The 21086-nt window shown below is 25.9% G+C and overlaps 1 protein-coding gene across 1 annotated transcript in view; it reads right to left on the reverse strand.

The window, feature by feature from the left end:
* LOC100212015 (fumarylacetoacetase) overlaps positions 1–21086 on the reverse strand; it is a 61001-nt gene that overhangs the window by 38262 nt on the left and 1653 nt on the right. The window contains exons 2-3 of the mRNA XM_065799410.1: positions 15114–15221; positions 11758–11844 (exon numbers count right to left, since the gene is read on the reverse strand). Coding sequence (XP_065655482.1) covers positions 11758–11844; positions 15114–15221 — 195 coding nt within the window. The remainder of the gene's footprint in view (positions 1–11757; positions 11845–15113; positions 15222–21086) is intronic.

The following is a 21086-nucleotide window of genomic DNA, read 5'->3' on the forward strand; positions in this document are numbered from 1 at the left end:
GTTCAAGATAAATGTTGTACTGCACACAACTTAATTTTGTACAATGTTTATGTGTACAAATATACTTATGTGTGTACAAATAACTAAACAATATTTTGGCAAGTTATAATTCATAATTTTTAAGAAATCAGACAAGAAAATTATTTCTCGTCTGACTTACTAAACTTTGTGAAAACTCGTTTCTTGCTAATATATTCTCCTATCTATTAGACCAAATATGTTTCTGTGCCTTTTCTTTATTCTAAAAAATTGAAAAATAAAACCTTGTTACTTTTGATTTTTTGATTAAATTGATTAGCTGTTCTAAAAAACTAAATTAAGTCAGGTTTTCAATGTTTATGATTGTGATATGATATATAAAAAAATGATTTTATTAACTTAAATTCATTTATTTTTTATTAATTTTTTTAAAAAAGTACATTAAAATTTATCATTGAAAATATTGAAAATGTTTAGAAACAATAAAAACATTTATCTGCATTATTATAGTATTGAATTTTCTTGTCTGACTCCCAGAAATTTACATGAAAAAGTCAGAAAAGTTATTTTCTAGCGTATACAGTAAACCTTGTGTACTGTTGGAGCTAGGTGACAATTTTTTCTTTTGAAAATTAATTTATTCAATAATCTCAGTATAAATACTCTACATAAAATTTCTAAATATTATTCATTGATTTATTAAAATTCAGAGTTGGAAAGACATCCCTAGATTTCATTACTTTGTATGTCAAAGAAACCAGGAAAAAAGTTATAAATGCAAAGTAGTATGGTTCTAGATCAGGGATTATTCAGGTCATATTTTCAAAAACCAGAAAAAAAAAAATTTTTAATCGCGAAAAATATTATTATGAAATATCTGGAAATACAAATTCATTTTGTGTAACTAAGAATATCTCATGTGTTTGAAAAGACAAATAAAAACAATGTACAAATAATGTGCACATAATATATTAAAATTTTTTAAATATTAAACATTATTTGCACGCAAAAAATTTTTAAATACATTAATTTTTCAAAGAGGTTTATTAGCGACAGTGCTGTGGATGTTACATTTAGAAATGTCACTGTTAGTAATTTTGTCAAATACCAAATATTTGGCTAGACACTTGGCTGAAGCATCAAGTAATCAGCTGCCGAATATTTGAGGACACTTAGTTATTTAGAGGGTTCCGACTTGCTTTATTAAAGTATATGTTAACCGTGCATTGAGCATTTTTGTTTCATATGTGATTAGGTTGTGTCATAGCACATATTATTTGTTGACTGTTACATCAAATATTTTTTAACTATAGTTATGCATAAAATCATACTCTTCAAACCATTCAAAAAGATTATAAAAAGAAGCAGCTTAGGTATATCTTGTATTTCTGAGGTAATTTCAGAAGTTGGTGTAGATAGATACAACACAAAGTACTATAAACTTATTAAAAATGATATCTTCACTACAACCTGAACTTAAAGCATGGTCTAACTTTAATTTAATCAACTTAATATAATCAACTTGTTTCTCCGCGCAGCGGCCTTGTTCGTCAAGGTTCCTGTTTCGGAGTTATAGAGTTGAGAGAGGGTTATAACCACAATTAAGTAGCCTCCTCATCTGTAGTGGCCTTCTGGGCCTTGGGGAGGTGAAATAACAAAAAAAAAAAAAAAAAAAAAAAATTGGAATGTCAATTTTATTATTTGTATATAGATTGCTTTTTTTACTGATGCACATTCCAAAACTAGTTTCAAGGGATTAGTTAAAAACACAAGCAAAAAAAATAAAAAATTTAAATGCTTTGAGAAAGATTAAGTCAGTGAAAGGTTAATCCTTCTCAGTGAAAGGCTGCTTGACACCGATGAACCATCATTGGTGTAGTAGCAGTATTATATGATTTATCTTCACTTGGTAACAAAAAGAAATGTAAATGATCAAGTTAATCTCTACAAAATAATATGAACACAAATGAAGATATGGAAAGGAAAGTCCAATTGCAAATGAAATTAGTTTTTTACATAAACTGTTCACTGAAATTGAACAACAAAACCATACAAGTTGTAGTCAGCAAATGCAAATTGCGACATTAGAATTATCTTGTTATATCTCCACTTTATGGAAATAATATGTTATTGATAGTGCTATGCACTTTAAAATAATGTTTTTCTAATGTATTGAAACCAAAGTTTTAAATTATAAAGTTGCAGAGAAAACATAAGTTATAAAAATTATAACTTATGATTTAATTAACTTTAGGAGACAACATATAAAAATATGCTGCTCTAAAGTTATTATTTTTTAGTTTATTTTATCATTAAACTCAAAAATGTTGAGATAAAACAAGATAATTCTAACGGCGCAAAAGATTATCCTAACAGAACTTGCTAAAATCTTTTATTATTTGTAGATAGCAGAGCACATAATGAATGGCTATTTTTAGAAGTACGTATAATTTATGAGGAATTTGCAATCATTTGCTATCAACAAATGATAAAAATGTTTCATCATATATTACCACCTATAGATTTTAAGTATCAAATATGCTGATTAATAAATAAAATAAATAAAAGAGTTATATGTAGTCCATTTTTATGCACTTTTTTTTTGTAACAATCTGGTATTCGGTATTCGGCCAAATAGTTTGCAAAATTCTGCCAAATACAGAATAGTAAAAAAAGTAGCCAAATAGCATAAATATAGCGTAGAGTAATTGTACAAAAAAAAAGTACAAAAATCTTTCAATTGGAAGATGAAACATTTTCAAAGGAGTAACAAATTTAAATATTATAAAAAAAGTTAAAAACATTTTAAACCCCAGAAAAACTTGTTAGTGGTAAACTAGCCAATTTTAGCAACTTTATTTTGGCTGGAGATTCTTCAACTAGAGTTAAAGAGTGAATTTTCCGAGTGAATTTGGAGTGTAATACTCCAACTATTATTTGTACTTGATTGACAAAGTTTATTAAAACCTTTAAGGAGCCTTTTATTTCAACCACCTATTTAGATATTTTAGAAAACTTATCCAACATTGAATATTATGACACCTGGTATTTTGTTATTGCATATTATTTGTCCTTTCGTAATATTTAATTTAAATTATAGACCTTGATATTTTAGTTGAATAACTAAATGGGCACAATATTTATATAAATATATTTATATAACACTATTTATATAAATTTAGACATAAATTTATTTCCCACATTTTGTCCACACTTATAATATATTGTAAATAAAGTTTTAATTCTCTTCACAATAAAATAAATTAAAATAGAAATAGAAATTGAAACTTGAACTCATAAAAATATGAAATATTCTAGTTTTGAAATATAGAAAAATAAAGGAACATTTTGAATAGAAGATTTAAAAAAATGATAAAGTGAAAAAAAAGGATAAATACGCATATCAATAGTAAACTAGGGATTAATGGATTAATCCACATATGGCCTTGATAAAGATAGAGAATTACTAACATCAAAATAATTTCTGTTACAGAGCTCAAATTAGGCATATCACAATTGCAAATCACGATTGCTTTTCACACCTTTGCATTTTTTTTTTCTCATCATTTTATTTTTTAATTTACTCTTTTATTTCATTATTATTTATTACCATATTTATTACCATTCTTAAAAGTATAGAATGATAAATAAATTTTGAATAGATTATGCAAAACAAAATTTTTTTAAAATTTTTATTATGCAGCGATATCAGAACAATATCAGCAATATCAGAATATCAGAACAAACATTTTCTTCAAATGAGCAAGCTGCTTTTAAAAACTTATTAAAAAAAGTTTATTTGAAGAAGAGAGTTTTAGTCTTCTAAAATTTTTTTAAATTTGAATTAAAATGAATTTGAAAAGTTTTAAAAAAACTTTAATGAATTTTAGCGCTTGTTTACAATAATTATAAATTTAATTAAATGGAAACTGCGGCAACATAAGTAATAACCAGTTGCATAACAAAGAGCATTCATAAATATCAAGCTACGGTAACAATATCAGATTTAAAAGATAGTGAAAGTAAAGAAGAAAGTTTTATTTAAACCGTAAGTTTTTTTTTAATAGTTAAATATTTTTTGTAAAGAATTCATTATTTTTTGTTTCCGGAAAATAGCTTAAACAACCCTTGAAATAAGGGTTGACATTCGGCAACGCCAACCTAGAGGTGTTGGGGGTCGGCAAATGATTGCTGATCTCGTTTCTATGTTTTATGGTCAAACTTTTTTTCTGCCAACCTCACACAGATTAAGGTCGGCAAATTATTGCCGGCCTTATTTTTCCTAATTCCTAGGGCTGTTTAAATAAAAGAAATATTCTAGTGCAAACATTAAATGAGTGATAAAAATTAAATTATAAAATTCTACTTCTATTCAAAATAATTTTTTTTCAAAAAAAAAAATGTAAGCATGTACTTAAACTTATGGAAATATAGTTATTGAAATATAATTATAATACTTATATATAATTATATATAAACTTATTTTTAAATTAAAATTAAATTTTTTCTCTTGCAAAACAATTTGAAAGAAAAATTTGAATGAAAACATCTACCTAAAAACACTTTGAATGAAAAAATTTATTGTACTTAAATTCTAAATAGAACGCTAAATCAAGAAGAAATGAATTAGAAAGAACGTGGTATCTAATAAGTTTATTTACTTATTTTTTTGTCTATAAATAGATCATGTTTTTGCACAAATAATAAGTTTAAAGTTTTTTCAATGTTTTTATTTATTAGAAAAATTCATTTACTTTGTTTTATTTGAGACGCATTTTTGTATATAATTTAATTTTTGTATAAAATAATATAAGTATTATAATATTATGTGTAATTAATGTAATGTGTAATGATGTGTAATTAATGTATAAAACAGCAATAAAACAACATAGCAATGTTGTTTTATATTAATACAAGCTTTTATATTGACAAAACAACATCGCAATATTATTTTTTTTGTTGCTTTATATAGTTTTTTAAATAACAATTTAATAAAAACATAAAATTAAATAAAATGAAACATGTTTCATCATCAACATGAGCGCAATATTAAACAGTTTTTTATAACTGTTTAAACTGGTTTAAATGTTGTAATATTTGCATTTTTACTTTTTCTTTTTTAAGTATTTTGCTGACGATACTACCATTTATTCTTGTCTTAATAAGAAGCCAACACTCTGATCGGTTGGAGGGGGCATTTGAGCTTGAAAAAGAGCTCACTTCTGCTACAGCATGGGGCTCACAGTGGCTGGTAAATTTTAATTCAGATAAAACCCAAGTTTTTTTCAGCCAATCGTTACTGCATTAATCTAGATCTTCCTATATTTATGAATGGTAATGTACTCAAGGAGTCATCTACCCTTCATCTTCTAGGATTAACTATTTCTTCCGATCTTTCTTGGAAACCATATATCAAATCCACTGCAAAATTAACATCTGCTAAGGTTGCATCTCTTTATTGATCCTGACACTTTCTTACTCCGGATTCTATTCTTTATCTCTATAAATCTCTAATCCGGCCTTGTATGGAATACTTATCATATCTGGGGCGGATATATTAATGATGCCCTTTCTCTTTTAGACAAGGTGCAAAAACGCATTGTAAACATAGTTGGACCTGCTCTTGCAGCCAATCACCAACCGTTATCACATCGTCGTAATGTTGCTTCTCTTTCTCTTTTCTACAAATACTATAACGGACACTGCTCTAGAGAGCTAGCATCTCTTGTGCTACGAAAATTCATCAGCAGCAACTTTAAATTATAACTTAAGCAATAACAGTAATTATAACAGTAATTTAAGCTATTAATAACTAACCCCACCAAGAATATTATGAGATATTATCTAAATATCAGAGATATTATGATTAAAAAAATAGCAATTATCAACTAATGCACAAAAGACAATTTTGTACTAAAGCAACTCCCCTTACCGCAAAGGGGTGGCAGGGGGGGGAGGAGGGGTGTCAGAAAAAAAATGTTGCAATTAGATTTTTTTTGCATTAATTTGAGCCCTGTGTTAAATTGATATTTACTTTGTGTTTTCTACTATATCATTATTCTAATGCATAAGCTATTTAAAATTATTTTACAACAAAGATTAAAAAAAAAGTTTTAAATTTTTTTTTTTTAATTTTGGCAGTGTTTTTAACTTCCCAAGGCCAAGGAGGCTACTACAATCAAGAAGGTTACTATTTTTTTTTTATTGTGCTTACAAGCCATTTTCAACTCTTAAACTCTGAAACACAAACCTTAATGAAGAAAGTTGCTGTGCAAAGAAACAAGTTAAGTACGGTACTAGCAGGCATGTGGTGGGGATCAAACTCGGGACTTCTCGCTTATGAAGTGAGCGCTCTACCACTACATCACTACCACATTTTACCAATTACAAATAATAGTAAGATGTAACTTTTAATTAATTGTAATTTATTATCAAACATGTTCCTTTCTTTATTATTATTATTTTTTTTGATCCACTGGTTAAAAAAAATTAATGTTAACATTTCAATGTTTCATTCTTATGTCTTAAACATATTACTTTTAGTATGGAATTTGAAAGTGTTTTTTATTTACTCTTAAAATTCTTAAGATTTTAAAGAAAGTTTAAAATCAAAAACACAATATATTAGGTAGCAAAAGTAAAATCTGATCTCTGGTAGTCTAATTATCAAAAAGCGGCGTTATTTAGATGATAAGAGGTCTGGAACTTAATGCTTATTTGGTTTCAAGTTTATGAAAACCATTAGAAATAATAAAAATAGATAAAAATAAACAAATAATACTTTGTAAATAATTATTATTTATAAATTATGTAATATATATTAAATTTGGTAAATATTATTAAATATTATTAATTTTGTGATATGGATTTGTAGAATTGTTTTATATTAAAATCAATAATGTTGTTACATTATGTGTTATTATGTCAAATGTTGTTATGTCATAGCAAATTTTGCTATGTCAAATGTAGTTACAACAAATGTTGCTATGTCAAATGTTGCTATGTCAAATGTTGTAATGCCAAGTGTTATTATTTCAAATATTGCTATCTCAAAACAAAAATTTATTATTATTCCATTGCAAATAACAATCAAAAGTAATTTTACTTTATTAAGAATATTTATTAGATAAATACTAAAACAGTTAATTTTTCACTTCCTAATGATATGCAAAATACAGAGTTCATTTTTTTACATTATAATATTACAATTAATCTTAAAATATTATCCTAATAAATAAATTAGATTCCTACATCAATAATAACAAATTGACAAAAAGAAAAATTAATTAAAGAAAACGAGCAGACTATAGGCCAAAATCGAAATTTCAAATCATTCTTTCAATAGCAGAGCTAAGTGATTTAGTATTTAGTCAAGATTTGAAAAATTTACGGTTTTAATGTCATTCAATAAAGTTTCCTAAACTATGTGGTAGCATTAAATATATCACAGTGCGCATGGTGTCCCTAAGCTTCTGGGATGTATTAACAAACAAACCTAGTAATTATCAACACCACTTAAAACCACAAAACACATTATATGCTTTTTATATTTTTAATGTTTTTATTATTTCATTTCTTATTTAAAAGCGTGTTTACAATTTATATATCAAGTATAACTTTATAATGTGAAAACTTTGTACTTTTTTATTTTAATTAAAAATGTAAAACTTTATAACTTGAAAAACTTTCTAATTCTAAGTAAAAATATAAAAGTTTATAATGTGAATTTCAATTATAAAGTTTTACATTTTACTTAGTATACACCATTATTTTCAGTGGTTACAATAATATATTTTTAATTGTGTTTGTATTTTGTTTACAACATGTTATGGTTAAAAAAAAAATTTTTAATTTTCCCCATTTAACTTAAAATAAGTTTTAAAAATGACAAAAGAAGACATTAGAGAAAAATTTATGCAATTTTTATTTACAATATATGCATTTATTTACAATATATGCACAATTTAATTTGAAAATTCGAGACGCTACAATTCAATAACAAAAGAGTTGTAAATACATCGCTACACTGTTAGTTGTGTTTATTCAACATTTTCCCCAAACAAAATCAATCTAATGCAAATCTGGTGGTGGAAGAAAGGAGGGTTTTCAAGATATAAAACTGGTTAGAAAACTGGTTAACAGTTTTACGATTAACCCAAGCCTCTCACTAAGAGAACACACAAAAAGATACACATTTTTTTACTTTTCATACAAAAGTTTGAAATAAACATAGCCTTCGAAAGAAAAAGTTCAAAAAAAAAGTGCAAGAACCCGCTACAGAAAGTTGTATAACAATTTATTTCTAAAAATGTCTTTATTATTGAAGATGATGAAACTTATCTCAAGTATCATAACCAGAAAATTCTTGTGCTGTCTTTTATATTGTCAAATATAGAAGAAAAGTAGATAAGAAACTTAAATACACAAAACATGATAAGTTTCTGAAAAAGCTTTGCCTTGGCAAGTTATTTACATGTGTGGCAAAAAATTGACACCCTTTATTTTTGAGTCTACACTTTCTGGTAAAATATATGTTAAAGAGTGTTTACAATAAAGGTCCTTTACCTCTCTTTAAATCACATGGTAGTAGACATGTGTTCTGGCTTGATTTAGCTTCAAGTCATATTAGTAAACTGGCTATGGAATGGTAAAAACAAAATGACATAAAAGTTGTGCCTAAAACAGCAAATCCTCTAAGCTGCCCAGAATTAAAAGTTATTGAAAAGTATTTGGCAACAAAAAATAAAAAAATAAAAAAAACTGTGCAGAAAGGTTAAAGATTTGAAAATGTAATTTAAAAAGCATCAAATAGTTTTAATTGTTGTTCTGAGCGCAAGCTTATGTGCATCATCAAAGCAAATGTTCTAAATTTAATTAGATACTAACAGGAATAAATTAATTAATTTCTTTGAAATATTTTATTTTCTTATATTATTGTGTTTAATTTATTCCTTAGTTCTAAATATAAAAACTGATGAGTACTTATTTTGTGTATGCACTTCAAGTATAAATGTAAAACTTTATAATGTAAAAACTTTGTAACTTTTTAATCTAAAGTAAAAATGTAAAACTTTATAGAAATGTAATGTATAATTAAGAAACTAAATTGCTAAAAAAATCTGTGAAAAATAATTTGTAAAGAAAGTTTTTCTTTTAATTTAAGGGGAAAATAAATTTTAAGATTCTATCATTTAAATATGATATAACAAATTATTTGCTGAGTTTATTTTGTGGCATGAAGTCGAGCATTGTAATGTAGGAAGCACACTTTGCGTTGCTTTGTACAATCAGAGTTTTTGCTTAAGCTTTTCTAGTTGAGTACAATAGAGCTCTGGAGTGATAGTTGTATTGCTAGAAAGTAATTCCCAATATACAATACCATGTATATCTTACCACACTATAATTTATCTTTTAAAGCAGTCTTATACTTAGCATAATCTTTTGTTTGTTTATCACAGTTTAATTATTTTAAATTTTATGTATTTAATGTAGTATTTTTAATAAAGATTATAAACAATTTAAAGATTTTATCAGTTACCAATAAGATATTTGTAAACGTAATTTATGTTCATAAATATATTATGTCAAAAGAACTTTACACAATATTGAATTAATAAGAAACAAAAATTTTAAATACATTTATTCTTAAAATTTGCAACAAAAGCACATCTTGCTTTTTATTGCATCAAAGGAATACTTTTAGTTGCCCTTAAAGTCCCAAATTGGTGCCCAAATAAGATTGACACTGTTGAAAACGGTCTAGAATAGCCCCTGATATATATATATATATATATATATATATATATATATATATATATATATATATATATATATATATATATATATATATATATATATATATATATATATATATATATATATATATATATATATATATAATAAATGTTGACATCTTCAACAGGTTTTATTTGTATAAATATTTTGAAATAAAACTTTTTTTTATAGATTAATTTCTATTTGTTAAAAATATATTTATTTTTACGATATTTCGAGGGAATATTGATACCCTCATTATCAAGTATATTAAAAACCGTTATGAAAAATAAAACCGCTATATTATACAAAACCGTTAAAATTTACGAAACAATGTTCTTTGTAAGAGCTTATTTTTAAGAGTTTTTATAGTGAATTATTTGTGACAAGAATTTGAACATGGGTTTCCAAAATGAAATCTTCACATAATCACAATCATCCCAATTAAGACCATTATTGCAAAAGGTACTTTCGTTGTGTTGTATTTTCCAACACTTCCCTAACTTTCCTATTAAAACTATTTGTCTCTAATTTTAAGGTATTACGACCATTCCAGTGGAAATTTCCTTGGGAAATTTTGAAATGTTCAGCTACAGCTGAATTTTCCCCATTACCTTGTTGTGCACTTGTTTGATACTGGCATATTCAAGACGATATCTTTAGTCCAGTTTCACCAGCATAACATTTGCCACAAGAGCACTCTAATTTGTAACACTTGGATAGGAATTAACTGGTAGTGTAGGTTTATTTTTGGAACTTAGTAGATTTAAATTATTTTTTGGAGACTTAAACACTGGTGTATATCCTGCTTTTTAGGATTTTATGTCAGTTCAGTTAGGCACCCATATTATTTTTCATTAACTCCAACTTGCTGCAGTTTAAAAATGACAATAATTACTAAAAAAAATATAATTATCAGATATTTTTCATCATCAGTTTTTTTTATGTAATATAAAACTAAGTATAAATAAAAGGATATTTTTAATACTTGATAAAAGAATGTTATAAATAATAAAAAAATTGTAATAATTTTTTTTTTTTTCGCCTGAAGTTACAAGACAAATTTGGAACAAAAATTTTCATTTTAAACATAAAATATCAAGTTGTTGCTCTTTGATGAAAATGTTTCCAAAAAAAAAAAACTTTTATAAACTTGCACTGTAAAGCCAGAGTAAAAAAAATTAAATATGTTTGTAATATTTGTATGTAAAAATAATGTTTGCAAAAATATATAACAAACGAGCTGGATGCATTGAACTTCTAAATTTGCTTTTATGTTGTAAATGAACTTTACATTATTTATAAATTATAAAATGACTTTCAAATATATAATTCTTAGGAAAGTGTTATACTTAAATATATTAAATATAATTCAATATTTTAATTAAATACTTAAAAAAAATAATCTTTGCTTTTAATAATAAAATTAAATTTAAAAATTAAAGCAATATTTAAATCAAACTAATCAATTAAATTTTAAAAATAAAAAATTATAAGATAGGTTATCGAGATTACCTTATCGAGTTTATCGAGTCAAAGTATCTTACTCTTTATTATTATTAGAAAATATATTATTATCGTATATCAAGTATTATAGGTCATATATGTCAAGTGTGCTATCTTAAGTGTGTTATTTTTTTGTTAGTTTAGATTGCAAGCAACACTTTACAAGCAAAACTTTACAAGCAACACTTTACAACTTCTAATTCTTAATACATGTACATGTAGCAAAATTTACTAAAACTTAGAAATGCACTTGAAAGGGTAAAATCTATAAGTAAAAGACTTTTATCCCTAGTAGAAAACAAGAAAGCTTAGATAAAAAGTTTTTTTGGAAAATTTTTTTAACAATTATACTAAAACAGCTAAATTAAAAAAAAAAAAAAAAAGCTAAATTACTTTAGTTTATTACCATAAAAGAGCATGAAAACTTTGTGAATACGATAAAAAAATTTAAAAACATTTTGAAATAGTTTACCACATTTAGAGAAATAATATCTTTACCTCGTCTTTTGAGAGCAGTCTTTGCAATGTGGCTCTAGCTTCTTTCCAAGCTGCCCTCCCAAGAGACATAAATGCATTTAAAGTTGTCTAAAATAAATAAACAGATTCAAAAATATATAAAATGATAAACAAACCACGCAAATTAGATTTACTAGACATGAACAGGGGTGGAATTAAATAACACTCACTTTGAATATCAGTGAATATAATGATAATATCATACTGATGTAAGAGAGATATGTTAGACTTGTTTTTGTTAATTATGTTGTTAAAGGTTTTCTAAAAGTCTCTAAACTTCTCAGATAAAAAAAGGAGATTTAGTAATCTGAGACAATGGACTTTATTTGTTTAGACGATACCTTAATCCATCAACTTCAGACAATACCTTTTTGTTTCAACTTCTTACAATAATTAAAAAAGAGATTTGGTTTTTAAGAAGTTGTTCTTGATGAAAAGATGAATAATCTTTTTCAAGTCTTGATGAATAATAAAATGACGATTAGGAAAGCAGCTGCGCAAATAGGAGAAAACCCTGAAAACAAGAAGGAGAAATCTATGGGGTAGCATGAAAATTGACCAAAAACCAATAAAATAAAAAAATAAAAAAGTTTCCATGCTTTCAGAAGATTATTTAGGTGGTTTAATTTTTGGCAGAAATACAAGAGACTATAACAAGACTATCCTAAGGAGATATTTTCTTGATCTTGTTTATTTGTATAAACTATTTGTATTACTTTAGATAACTCAGTCATGTTTCTTATAAGTATAGAGAACAATCATAAATAGTGCATGACACCATAAACAATAAGCAGTTCCTGCTAATCAACCATAACAAAGGGCTCTATATGTGGCTTCAACAATGCATACCAAAAGTACTAACAGAGATACCTTACAAAAGCAAGATGTCAAAGCTACCACAGAGTCTCAGAACTTGAAACTGAGTTTAAGAGCTGTACTCTTATTAGGAGATAATTAAAGAAGTTGCATAACCACTACCAAAAACTCATAAATAGGAAACAATGTATCACAGGTTTACATCTCGGCTCATTAGATGAAAAAGAGGTGTGAGCCTAGTCAACAGAAATTCTTTTCTCCTTCAAAATATTGTAAAAATTACATTAAAACAAATAAAAGTACAGAATATAGTACAAATAAGAGTACACAACTATTCGAAGTCTAGTATGTTTTAAAGTTTTTGCTTAGAGAAATGATTTGAATAACATAACTTTTTCGAATTTAATTTCAATTAATAATGTCTCCAATTGAGATATATGTCAATTATCCAAAATTGGTTCACCATATCTCCATTCAATACAAGTGAAGAAATTAATTGAAACAAGACTCAGTAATTAAGATTTTAACTCAAGCAAAACAAAAGTTGTTTATTACACAATAATGTTTATCTTGACTTATCTTGAAAAATGGCACAACATATATCACTTTATTAATGAGTTTTCTACTTTACTTTTTGTGAAACTATCATTCATTACTGACCTCATGGGAACCATATTCACAATCTATGGCAAAGTTAGCATTTTGTTAAGTTAAGGTAATTTGTATATAGTTCAACCTTAAGAATTAGGAAAAATGAAGTAAGCAATAATTTGTTAACCTCTATTTTTAAGAGGTCAGCATCAGGTCAGCAAAAAATATTTGATACAAATATTTTTTTGTCTTACTATAAAACATTGAAACAAGGTTGGCAATTTTTTGCCGCCCTCAAACAATTTGGGGTCAGCAGTTAGGTCGCCATTGCCAAATGCCGACCCTAATTCTGAGGACTGATAGTTTGTAGCATATATATTTGCATATATATTATATATTAGTGTAAAGTCTTCTATAAATCTCTTATTCGTATGGAATACTGTTTCCATATTTGGGCATATACATATTAGTTCATCTAATTTTAGAACAAAATTTAGAAAACAGGTTTGACAAGTAGACGAATGTGCAAATATTTTGCATTAAATTAACAGAAAAACTAACACCAAGTTTTCAGAAAAACAAAGAGTTTGCCTGCTTTTTGTCTCTCTTTTTAACTTTCCGAACTTCCAACTTAATTAGTGAGCATCTAAATAATAATTTAAAAAAGGCTACAATATATTTAAATGTAATAGAATAAGCTATAAGTAATACACAAATTGTCTCCAGTTCTTTGTAAAATTACCATACTTGGTAAGTATGGTACCATAGTTCGGAGTCATAGAGTTGAGAGAGGGTGATAACCACAAGTAGCCTCCTCATCTGTAGTGGTCTTCTCGGATTTAGGGAAGTGAATTAGAAAGAAAAAAAAAAAAAAAAAGAATAAAATTTATTTCATTCAATTTATAAAAATTTGTAAACCTTGTATTAACATTAAAAAAAATCCTATTTTGAAACTTTTATAATAATAATTAAATTAAAACCACTTTAACCTATCAAGAGTAGCAGTGGGAAAGGGTAAAATTCTATTGTTTTTTTATAAGATCAATGCTACTTATAAATAATATAATGAAAATTACAAAGACATTATATATATATAATGTCTTTGTAGTTATAAAATATAGTAGGCATATATATATATATATATATATATATATATATATATATATATATATATATATATATATATATATATATATATATATATATATTTAATATATATATAATATATATATATATATATATATATATATATATATATATATATATATATATATAATATATTTTAATATTTAATATATTTTATATATAATAGATAAGTGTATGTTTTCAAAGAAATTATTTCAAGGTTCACAAAACAAATTTTTTTAATAAAAATTTATTCAAAAAATAAAAAATTATAAAACACATTTGTTTAACCCTAAAGGCAATAATAAAAAATGATATTATTATAAAAAAGACTATAAAAAAAAACTCCCAAAAATGTTAGTAATTACAAATTATTATGCAATTATGAATTATGATAAACTTAACTGGAGGCCTAATGTAAAAAGAAAAATTCAAAACTGATTAAATACATTATGAAAGATTACATCAACAGCTCCTATGCATTATTAAAAAAACAATAAACAAAATAAAGAAATAAACAATTTTTAATGCAAACAAAATACTGTAAGCTGGGTTAGTTTTTTTTATACATATTTTATACATTTTGTTTAGATACATATAGCATCCATATGACATCTCATTACATTTACTACATATACTAACAAACATAAAAATGATATTACAATTAATTACATTTAGAAAAATAAAGGTTATATGTATCTAAACAAAATTTTAAATTTGTCTAAATTTCCCTCATGTCCAAAGTAACCCAGTTTATGGCAAAAAAAATGTCCATTTTTGTCAAAGGATAAATTAAGGTAAATTACCTGTGCAAATACATCTTCCTTATTTTTTAGTTCTGGACCATCAAACAAATGCTTAACTTTACTTAAATCTAATACATGATCACCAATTGCAACGCCAATGCGAGGATCCTAAAAATAAAAATCAAGCATCAATGCTTTTTTTCATATATCCAGATAACCATCAAACAAAAATAAAATACAATATAGTGTAAAATAACAGACTTGAAACTAAAAAATGAAATAAATTAGAAAATTAGAATAATTGAAAGTATACAAAAGCAAAAAAGTTAAAACAATAACAGAGAAAAATAACAGAGAAATTTATAACAGAAGCATAAAATTAACTGTCAGTTATTACACTGGGATAATTAGTATAATTAGTATAATTACACTGATGATAAACTTGTCTCCATCAAACTCTATTGCAATTTCTGAACAGGTGGGTTTTTGACACTTTACCTTAAGGTTGTAAGGGTAAGTTGGGTTTCATAAATATAGAAAGACTGGTAAACAGCTGAATCAATAAAAAGGCTGGCAAACAGCTGAATCAATAAAAAGACTGGTAAATAGTTGAATCAATAAAAAGATTGGCAAACAGCTGAAGCTGAATAATCAAAAGTATTAAAGAACTTAAAAAATGAATGAAAATTTTAATTACAGCATAATTAAAAATAAATGGTTATTAAGTTTTTAATTAAAATGTAGGAATTTAAAATGTAATTATAAATAATTTAACTGATGCTTTAGATACATCTAAGCCATGAGAGATCAGTCCATTCATTTCTAATTTATTCACTCAATTCATTCATTTCTAATTCAGTTTTCTGATATAATCTTAAACTTTTATTGATTCTGTATTTTTCTTCGTAAAATCTCACTTTCATACTTTTTTTTATTCTCTTCTCAACTCTTGCTTTCATCTTACTGTCTTTTTTTTTCACTCATAACTTTGATCTTAACCTAACCTTGATATACAACCTTGATCTTGAAGAGCATCTAATTTATCTAATTTATCTAATTTTATTTTATTTTTTATTTTGTTTTAAGAAATATCAAATAAATTCCTCTTTAGATTTATTCTCTTTTTTTTCCCGGTAGTTTCATGTAAGGTAACACGTATTTCATGTTTTATGTAAGATAATTTGTATTTCACAAGGCACATTTTATTTAGTCTAACAAATTTTTTCACAATTTGTATTTTAGAAGTTATATATTTTCCTGAGCCAGCATATTTCTATAAATTGACAATTTTTCTATAGAAACATATCTCTATATTTATATAACAGAAACCTTTTTCATGGCAAACCATATCTCTACTCCAACTCTTTATTTTTCAAGAAATATTTTCTAGAGTAGACAATTTTTTTTTCTGTAATAAAACTGATAGTAACATAGATAGAACTTTTCCATTTGTTTGGACATTGATGTCTGAAAAAAAACTGCAATTGAACTTCTCAGAATATAAAGTGGTCAGCATGGGTTTAATTTAACATTATAATTTGTATCTTTTTTTTGTAATCTAACCTTTTTTCCACTTGTTCTGTTCAACATTCAGCAAGTGAAGTACACTAATCATCATTTATTATGTTTCTTAAAACATCTTTAATCTGGGATTATTTCAACAAAGATATAAGTAAATAGTAATAACTAAGCATCATTTATATTTACTATTTTTACCTGTTCATCTATTTAGTACGTTGAAAATACGTAAGGTAATATTTTGTATTTTATTATTTGTAAGTGTATAACCTATATAATAACTTTTTGATAGATAAACTCGTTTCTTCCCTCCTTTTTTGATCCGTTAAATAAAACTGGTCAACAAAGAATTTTCATCAGAGATTTTAAATTGCCTGTATATCACTTTTAATGCTAATTTCAAATCAGCAATCAGCTTTTTTCCAGCACATAGTTTTTATGATGAAAGCATATATGTAGATAGACAGATATGTAATTATACATATGTAACATTTATGTAAATATATAGGTAAAAAACTATTTCAATATTTTATTGGGTTTGTCTCACGCATTTTGTAGTTTCTGTGTTCATTTGATCATCAGGCATCTTACCTTATGTCTGGTAACATACACAATGGATGACTTCCATCTCTGAAGTGGTGAGACAAGACAGTGGTGCTGTCACTTAAAATCATTTGCTTAGATCAATCAAAATGCCTTGAGAATGTAAGAGTCACCCAGACAAGTTTTGTTATGGATGTGGAAATTTCATAACTAAACTAAAACAAAGAATATTGCAACCAAACTTAAGAAAATATACATTTACTTTAACTGCCACCCAGTCACCCAGAAAAAAAACCCACAAGTGCCACATCCAGGACTGCCAAGAGCCGCCAGGCCACCTGGGACAGCAACCCTGATTGGTGCCCTTATTTATCTTACCTTTTTTTTTTTTAGGTACCTTCTTTTCAATTTTCAAATTGTCCCTTTGGCCCCTCCTCTCGACAGTCCTGGCCGCATCAAATCTGTTCTGCTTATTCAAACAAATTATGCGATTGGGTGAACAAAAAAAAAGTTTCAATGTCATTTGCCATACCCGTTATATGGAGGGAGCCGAAAGATCATAATGAAGATTATTAATTTTGTAGTGGAAACTGGAAAAATCAAATCAAATGTATTCTGAAATAGATTTTACATTTCATGGAATATTTACATATAGTACAAGTACTAATTTTAAGTAAACATCATAAGAAACTTACAATAAAAAACAAAAAAAAAAACATAAAACAGCACAATACTTAAACTAAGAATTAAGTAAGAAGTTTGATAAATTTAGGACAAAATTCAATTTACTTTTATACATCTATCTAGAATATAAGACTTTTATATACCTAATTAAAATATAGCAATAAAAGAGAAGATTATTTACAGTAACAACATTATAAATAATATAGTAATATAAGTATCAGTAATGATAATAAACAATAATAATAAAAACTCCAGTTATTGGTAATAATAATCAAAATAATAATAATAATGATAATAATGTTAATAGTAATAATAATAACAATAACAACAGTAATAATAATAACAATAATAAAAATAGCAACATTTATAATAGTGAGAGTTTGAAATAGAATAGTAATATAAAAATAATATTAATTTGAGAAAAAGACAGAGCAAGTAATAGTCGTAGTAAATCAGCATTGAAATTAAGAAAGTAGTAGAAAAGAATTTTAAAAAAGATCAAGTGTTAGTAGTTATAAACCAGCATTGAAGTGAATAAAGTTAAGATGGATAGTAGATAGTCAGCAGTAGAATAGCATAGAAATTAGGAAGAATACTTGTTTAATAAAAAATTAAATAGACTGTTTTTGATTTTGGAAAATGTAGAGAGAGATTTTAACTGTTAGGGTAGACTATTCCATGTGCATATGCTCTGATATTTAATCTATTCATGTCCATAACAAACAGTTCTATTTTTAGGTATAGATAATTTGAAGCTTTTAGCTAATCAAAGCTGAATAAGGTCTTTTAATTTAAGTATCTTTGATATATAGTAGACAGCGGTGTACCTCCGGTTTTTTCCCAATTTTTCCGGTTTTTTCAAATGAGAAATAAAAACTGTTTTTATTTCTCATTTGAGTTGTCTGCTATGGTAATCAGTAGTCTGGTGTAAAAGTTTGGGTTTTTTGTATTTTTTTTTGGGTGAAACTAAAGAAGAAGAAAAATTTCAATGTTTAACTATTAAAATACGTCTAATAAGAAACAGTTTATTTAAAAGTAAATTAATTAATTAAAATAAATTAATTAAATTAATTAAAGTAAATTAATTGAATTAAAGATGTGTTCTATTTTTTGTTGTAGTCAATATCTGTATATTATCGTTCAAAATCGTTTGTTTGTGCCAACATTAACAAAGGTTTCATTACATGAAGCAAAAATATTGAAATCCAAAAATGCAAAGAAACGTTTTATGTACAGAAAAATTTTCTATTAAACTCTCTCAACCTTAAATCAAATTTAACTTAGTTGAATGTTAAAAACATTATGTTTTTAATGTTTTGAACACTTTTCATTATACAAAGAATTTTTTTTAGAAAATAAGAATTTCCACTTGTATTATTAGTTGCATTCTAATAATGATTTTTCATGTGCACCTTAATAATGTTTTTTATTTTGATAATTTTGTTTGACAAAGTTAAAAAAAAAAAAAATTGTTTTACTAATGAAAAACAAAAAAGATTCAGTGTTATTAATGATTCAACTGCCCATTCATGTGATTAAAAATGCAACTATAAGGTTTAAAAAATGATAAAATAGTATTTAGAAATAAAAGAAAATGTAAATTTAAAAATCATTTTAAATTGAGAAGAAGCGTGCTTCAAAATGCACCAACAATGATTAAAGAAACAGTACAGTCACACTTACGAAGTATTTAATATTTCAACACCCGATTTAAAAATTGCGTGTCGGCTTCTTTTTAATATGATTGGTAAATTTATATAACGCATCGTAGTGTACTCATTGTTAAACTATACTATTTTAAATGCATTTTAAAGTTTTCTTTTAAATAATTGCAAGAAATAAAGTCTTTCTTGATCAAAATTTAGTTTTATTGACAAACACATTTTTATAAGTAACAAACTGTCTGGTCGTCCTGCCAGGCTACTGACAGGTATTTTTTTGAAATTAGAGAAAACCAGTTGTCTCGTGCCACCAGATAACCATGAGGGTACACCCCTGGTAGAGGATATTAGAGTCGGAGTTAAAATGCTGAAAATAGATTATTGTGTTCTATTTTGAAGATAAGAAGAAAACCATTGGAGTGTTGTGCCTCTGATACCATAGTACTCCAACTTTCTGATTAAAATGGAATGACTAACTGTATCAAAGGCCTTCTGGAGATCAACAAAAACACCACATACAAACAATTTATTGTCCAAAGCTGTTCTAATTTTTTCAGTTATATCAATTAGTGCATGAGTTGTTGAATGATTGTTTCTAAACCCCAAAAAAATCCAAGTCTCTTTATAAAAACTGATTTTTATAAAGATACTTGAATTTCTCCAGAAAGTTGTAGAGTCTATTGTGCATAGCTTTCTCAAATAGTTTGCTTATATTTGAGAGAAGAGAGATTGGGCGATAATTAAAGTAATACAGTAGAGAACCTTTTATATGTATTGGTGTTACTTTAGCTATCTTAATCTGGGAAAATTCCGTTTCTAAATGAGTTATTCATCATTATGGATAGTGGCTTTGAGTTTATGTTTTGGAATAAGCTAAAGAATAAATATGGAAAGGCTGTTTGGGCCCAGACTTTTTTTGTTCTGAAGTTTCATTATGAGACTCAACACCTTAACTTAAATAACTGAAAAAAGAACTTTCATTAGGATTTTTTAGAAAGTCTCTAAAATCATATTTTGGGATAAATTTTTTGTTTATTAGATTCTCTTGGATAGTAGCAAAGTAATTATTAAAAATATTAGCAGTTGTGGTTGGATCAGAGATGACTTTATCATTTATTTTGAGGTTGAAAGAGTTATTGTATATAGTAGGTCTGATGTCGATAATTTCTTTTCTTCCTTTCCAAGTTCTCTTAATGCTGTTTAGGTTGTTGCTGAAAAATGAAAGACAATACATTTTTTTGGATTGTTTAAGTAAGTTGGTTATTTTATTTCTATACAACCTAAATTTATCAAAGAGTAGATTTCTTGTATTAAAATTGTTTGATTTAACAAATTTTTTATAAATTACATTTTCGGTTGAAATGGATTTAAGAATACCAGCAGTTATCCATGGTTTAGATTTAAGTTTAATTTGTTTCTTTGTTAAAACTTTGTAGGAAGCATGTCTAGAATTTCTTCAAATGTTTTGAACAGGGTTTCATACAAAGAACACATACAAGATTGTTTATCCAGTCATGAATTCAGCACATAGGCCAGTGCAACATAATGAAGAATTGCTCATTTCAATTTTCCTAGATAATGATGTAGATTCTATCAAAGATAACATGCATAGTGATGAAGATGCAAC

Source organism: Hydra vulgaris, chromosome 06 (genome assembly GCF_038396675.1).
Source record: "Hydra vulgaris chromosome 06, alternate assembly HydraT2T_AEP".
Taxonomy (NCBI): domain Eukaryota; kingdom Metazoa; phylum Cnidaria; class Hydrozoa; order Anthoathecata; family Hydridae; genus Hydra; species Hydra vulgaris.